The sequence below is a fragment of the Papaver somniferum genome, chromosome 7, assembly GCF_003573695.1.
Source record: "Papaver somniferum cultivar HN1 chromosome 7, ASM357369v1, whole genome shotgun sequence".
In the NCBI taxonomy this organism is placed as follows: Eukaryota; Viridiplantae; Streptophyta; class Magnoliopsida; order Ranunculales; family Papaveraceae; genus Papaver; species Papaver somniferum.
In genome coordinates, this window is record NC_039364.1 from 132,458,150 (window position 1) to 132,464,149 (window position 6,000).

At 36.0% G+C, this 6,000-nt stretch overlaps 1 protein-coding gene across 1 annotated transcript; it reads right to left on the reverse strand.

Moving 5' to 3' along the window:
• Nucleotides 1–1,069: 1,069 nt before the first annotated feature.
• On the reverse strand, nt 1,070–4,494 carry LOC113298448 (protein MICROTUBULE BINDING PROTEIN 2C-like). The gene is made up of 6 exons (XM_026547197.1): nt 4,477–4,494; nt 3,944–4,158; nt 3,759–3,842; nt 2,891–3,247; nt 1,903–2,118; nt 1,070–1,554 (listed from the first exon to the last, which is right to left on the reverse strand). Exons 2-6 carry the CDS (start codon nt 4,145–4,147, stop codon nt 1,333–1,335), a joined length of 1,083 nt encoding a protein of 360 aa, XP_026402982.1. The 5' UTR covers nt 4,148–4,158; nt 4,477–4,494; the 3' UTR covers nt 1,070–1,332.
• Nucleotides 4,495–6,000: the final 1,506 nt, after the last annotated feature.

The window sequence follows — 6,000 nt, forward strand, 5'->3', positions numbered from 1 at the left end:
GCATCTTGTTAAACTTGATAGGATCTCAACAAGTCAGTCATTAGTTGCATTCCCCTGACTCCCTCCGGACAAAGGCAGAAGCATTCTGATCAAAAATTCTAATACAAATGACTGCCAAACAAAAAAGATTTTGTGAACAAGGGTAGATCAAAGTAAGTTGTTTGTTGAGGGCGAAACATGTGGATTTTGCTTTCCTGAAGGTAGATTAGCAGTCCACGTCAGATGGGACTACCTCCTAAGTCTTATGGGAGTGCTAATCTAGCAGCTAGATTAGCAGTCCACGTCAGCCCAACGATGAACCATTCAGCGTCCAGCGATGAATGGTTCAGCGCATTAAATCTCAGCCGTCAGATTAAAAGATATATCGCCCAGCGCTGAACCATTCAGCGAAAAAGTGTTTTTCTTGGCGCTGAATCATTCAGCGAAACTATCTAGCATGCTAGTTCACATGCTAGCAACTGGTAGGAGAGAAAACAAGTGTTAACTTTTTTGCCACACTTTTTTTTTTGAATTGCAACACTTAAGTGCTAATCTAGCGCCTCCAATCTAGCGCATAAGACTAAGTCTTGAAAGTATGATGGGTTACCCTTCATAGTTGTTTTACAGATGATGATTCAGTTAGGGTCGATAGACCTTGCTTTCTGGTTTTACCAGGGTTCCTTTATTTCTTGAGGACAACCGTCTCTTACTGTCACAAAAGGACATAAATGACAATTCAAACAAAAGCTCATTCTGAAATTCGAGTTTGAAGTTAAGTCAGACTTCAGTTTTCACTTACAGGTAAAAGTTTAAATGACAATTCAACCAAAGATTGAAAAACAAACAGGTAAGTAGGATCAAAAGAACAAACTCCACTAGAAGGAACCCAGTCTGCAAGACCAATGCTGAAGACCATAAATCGTATTTGCGATTTAAAAATCAGAATCAGAAAGTGCTGATAATATAGATAAGTTCATAAAGTCTAACGGCACTCCTGGGATACTGCAACAGAAAAGAAAAGGTGAAAGGCAGAGTAAAGTTCTTGTAAACAACAATGGCTAGTTTCACTTTTGTGAGATGCCAAAGAAGATTAAAGACAACATGAATCTCGATTCATAAAATATAAAATTGGGGCTCAAACGAGCGCAGCTATACATGTTTTTCAGGTGTGCTCAAGTAATATGGATCACTATAAGGCTTCAATTGCACAGCACAAATGATTCTTTCAGCTCAAAAGGTGCCCATCAGTTCAACTAGAGACTCTCTATGTCTGTTAATACAATATAATGACAAGACATAAGTTTACCCCCTTTATAATGAAAACGGATCTTTAAGATGATTGACGAGTTGAGTCTATGATACAATCATATCCACAGGTAAAGCAGAAAAGCCGTGAACTTTTTCGTTTGAACTTGCATGTTGTGGTCCAAGGACAAGAGATTGAAGACGTAATCTCATCTTGGCAGCAAGAACAACTGATTCTTCATCTTGGTTCTCTTTTGCAGTCGAAACAGCTGCAACATAAGCCTTCCTTACTTCTTCCATTTGTAGCATCTTGTTCTCATCAATGCCGTCCTGCTCACAATACTTAAATGTTCATATAAAAACAAAGCATCTATGCAGTCCTAAATCTCTGATATTAAAACGTACACAGAATTGACAAGAATACTGATGAAAGGCACTTTTCTAAACATTCTTTTACACTTTTATAGTTTATTCCCAACAATTTATACAGAATTCACAACAATACGATGAAAGAGACTTTTCTAAAACTGAACAGCCTTATGCATCTCATCAAGTAAAAGTAATTACAGGCAAACTAACACTAGAAATAAACTTATGAAATCCGAAATTCAAAAACATAACAATCGAGCCATTTTCCAAGCTTATGCAGAATTAAAAAAGTCAGGGAGACGAACTTACTATGTATGGTAGCTGATCCAAGTCAGGAAGGGTGTCTGAAACAACAACATTGGAAGTACAGTTATTCTCTTTCAATACTTCGAATAACAGGGTAAATGCTGAAATCTCCCTTTGCATGGACTCAAGATCTTCTTGTAAAATCTCAACTTTTCTGTTTGATGTTTTTGCTTCCAACTCTAAGGATTTCAGGGTTGCTTGCTTGTTTCCAAGCTTAACCTGTGGAGCAAATAGGGATTCTCATCAATGCTGCCACCGATAGTTCTTTGTTTTTAAAGGATGCATAAAAAAGAATGTTCATGGAAGCAACACAAGGACTAGGCACACAATAAGAAGACACTATGAAATTCCAATGCAATAAATATCTGTTCTTAGGTCTATATGTAATGTGCCTCTCGTCAAACTTGATCAATTATTCTAGTACAAATGACTGCCAAACAAAAAAGATTTTGTAAACAAGGATAGATCAAAGTATGTTGTTTGTTGAGGGAGAAACATGTGAATTTTGCTTTCCGCACTAGCCCCTCCGCAAGCACGTATGTCGTAATGAACACAAACTCAGAGAAGGGTTATAGACTGTTACTTGTGGAAACCTGCCTCTTGTAGCCAAGGCCGCAACCTCAAATTTTTAAGTAAAAGACAATGTAATTAGAACATATATTAATTCTATGGTAGTGGCCAGCAAGCATAACATGATTAGACCTAAGATTAAGCTACAGATCAATAGTCATCATGAACCATAAAATTCATCCCTCTTGTGCTAATGGTAAAATTTGTTTAACCAAGGTGGTAAGAGATGTTCTTGGTATGAACATGTAATCATGATGGGTGGAAGTCCTTCGTTTTCTCAACTGGTTAGTATTGTAAAGTCTCATTTCTCTTCTACATAATGTAAAGTTAAATTTGAGCTGATGGTAAGAATAAATTTGATACACTTCCACCATTTAGACTATATATTAATAGAAATACAATCGAAGCATTAAATTCATACCTGTGTATCAGAGAGTTTCAAATGAGCGGCCTCAATCAATGAATCCTTCCCCGTGACCTGTTTTTTCATTTTAGAAACATCAGCGTTAAGTGCAGCCATCTGCTTCATTGAAACCTGCGCTGATTTTAAGAGCTCATCTTTCTCCGACAGTTTTCTTTGTAGTTTCTCTACTCTTTCTTGTAATTTTATGAACTCTTCGCTATCCCTCACCTTTGACGAAGCCCTTGAGTTGCAGGTTGGGAGTTCATAGCTTTTAGCATTTTTACCTTTGTTCTTATCATGGTCACAAAGACAATCTCTATGCTTTTTAGATGGAACGGACTGTGCAGCTTTTTTGGTACCTTTTGGGTCAGTAGTCTACGCCAACCAAATAACCAGTATCAAAATCTACTGAGATGATCCATGCAATATACCTTGGTTAAAATGAAAAGATAAAAACATGCCAGTATGTTTTTTAATAACACGGCTGTTCCTTTGTATAGTGCCGGTCCAAACTGTTTTACGTCTTCGGTGATGATAATATAAACAGGATTATAGATTAGAGACTGTCAAAATATCCTTAAATGCACCAATCTGCTTCATTTGAGTCTGCTGCATCCTATTAGAAGGTTATCCATTTTTCATTTTTATACAGCAAAAAAGAAGTCACTTTTGAGAATATTTGCTCACCATTTCAAAAGTTTCAAAGTTTTGGGGAGAAACAATAGCTATGTGAATCTAAAAGCAAAACAATCAATCATTGAAAAAATAAAGGAAGTAGGTCCTGAGAATCACATTAAAGAGTCCCAAACAGAGCAGATCTCATTCTAAAACAGCTAATAAATACAAAATTTGGAAAGAGTATACGCAATGTTGGATGATTTATCACCTTCTTGGAATCGACCTCCTTTGACGGTGTCTTTGTATAGATCACAGAGGCTCGACGATTAAACGAAGATTTGGGTCTTTGATCCTGATCAATTTTCAAAAAATGATAATGATAATAATATTAGATCATGAAATCACTAGATTAAAAATCAAGATTTCGAAGAAGAAAGTAGATAAAGAAATGACCATGAGAGACTCGACGAGTGGAACAATCTCAACAAGATTCTGAAGAAGTACTCCGTCAACATTACTACCGCTGGTTCTTCCAATTTCACTAGAGAGAGAAGTTTGTGATGATTCATCTTCTCCTTTACCTCCTGATGAAACCGAAAGCCATGCTTTTGATTTGCCATTATCTTGTACATCATCACAGTGCTGATGCTTATACATTTTTGAAAATCCTACAATTTGATAAGACGATTATCAAGTTTCAAGAGTATAATCGTTTCGATAAACTGAGCACAGATAAGATGTACACCTAAAAAATGACCCTAGACTAGATTATTATTATTAATAAACTCTTAAACGACAAATTCAAATCAAATTCCTGTTTGAAACTTTTTGTTATGTCAGGGATGTGCGCAGCAGAATGTCGGTAAAGAGCTAAGAAGAGTTACTATTGTTTATGGGCATTGCTAGGCATAGATGGGGGACTTATCCCTGTCTTTTGACTTGGAGTCAAAAGCCAAAAATATTTGAAATCTTGACCATACTTTTACCTGGCCAATGACACCTGCTAAAGTCCTAATACGTTCCCGATTAGCAAGTGATAGCAACATTCCGGTACCAGTTTACCGGAGATACTAATAAAATCCCTATAAAACAAATTAAGAATTTTGTCTTTTTCTTTTTTGTTGTGAAAATTGAAAACTTATAATCTATAATCTTCATACAACTTAGGGCGTACCTTCGACAATGGTGAGAACGACATAATCAATTAATTGAATGAATTCACTACAAACGACAACAACAACAACCAATAATAATATAACCTTCAAATCAACAACAACCACCACCATTACAACTTCTAATGAACAATAACTAGAGCTACAACCAAATTTATCATAATTTTTGTTTTACTCGGTTACCTTAATTTGAAAAGATCAACTTTCCTCAATTTTGATAAGTACTAACTTGTTTGGTTACATTAATTATCCAGATCTCCTTTTTTGATGGTGAATAATGTGCAACCTATAAATCCTTTGCTCATATAATGGAGGTTGACGGATCATTTTGTTGGATCTTGCATTAATTAACGCAACCGTTCTTCCTTTAACTACTACTGGGTCACTAGGAAAATCTTTAGTTGGAGATATATGAATCATTTTTCCCTGATATTCATTGACATGTCTTTGCTCTTACATCAATCCTTCGACTTCAATTTCATTCTAACAAGAGACGTAACTCATACATTATCATTTTTCTACACCAGGTGTTAAAGATATTTACCTTGCCATGTATGCCTTAACTGGTCTTCATAGAGAATGCACTAATTTTGTAATCACAATTCAAAATAAGGAGACACCACTTGCATTCTTTGATTAAAGATCTATTTCTAAATCTTGAACAATAAATAATAACTCAAGAGGAAAAACTTCATTAGTCATAGGTCCTAATAATTCAGATTTTCTTGTGAAGAAATATCATACTCCTGCTAATCATTCTTCTTATAATTTCTAATTCAAAAACCTTGTTACTCCAAAACTTTCTTATGATTCAAGAACGTTTCCTTAATATAGTTCGGGACCTTCGCGTTCTTCTGCTAGTTCTTATTGGAAAGGTGAATTTAATCCAATGCATAAACAAGTTGTAGATTAAGACGCTATTATATGTCATATCTGCGACAAACTTGTATATTTTGCTAACATACGCAAGTTCAGATATGCACCTTCCAAGTATAGTTCTACTCTCTTCATAAGGCTTTTTCATGATGAAAAATATCTTTTCCACAATTTAATCTTTAGTCTCATATTGTCTGAGTCGCGAGGCAAGACGCCAAGCTCGTCGCCCCAATCTTTTGCGTCTAGGCGCACCTAAGGCTCCCAAGGCGACCAGATTTGTTTGTTTGTTTTATTATTTTCACGCAGTGGTTTCCGCCTTTTGCACCTTATTCGCTTAATTGGCGAGGCGCCTCCTTTACGACTCGTGTGCCTTTTACATCTTTCACAACATAGCTTCCTTCTGCAGCTAGAAAATTTTGTCAATTGAATTTCTGGACCTAGTGAGTCTTTTCATGATGTACA

Excerpts from the sequence above, each read along its gene's own strand:
- LOC113298448 (XM_026547197.1), bottom strand. The coding sequence starts at position 4,147 with ATGTATAAGCATCAGCACTGTGATGATGTACAAGATAATGGCAAATCA. Across the intron at positions 3,843-3,943 it reads CACTCGTCGAGTCTCTCATG|GATCAAAGACCCAAATCTTC; the intron begins GTCATTTCTTTA and ends AAAATTGATCAG. Across the intron at positions 1,555-1,902 it reads TGGATCAGCTACCATACATA|GACGGCATTGATGAGAACAA; the intron begins GTAAGTTCGTCT and ends TATTGTGAGCAG.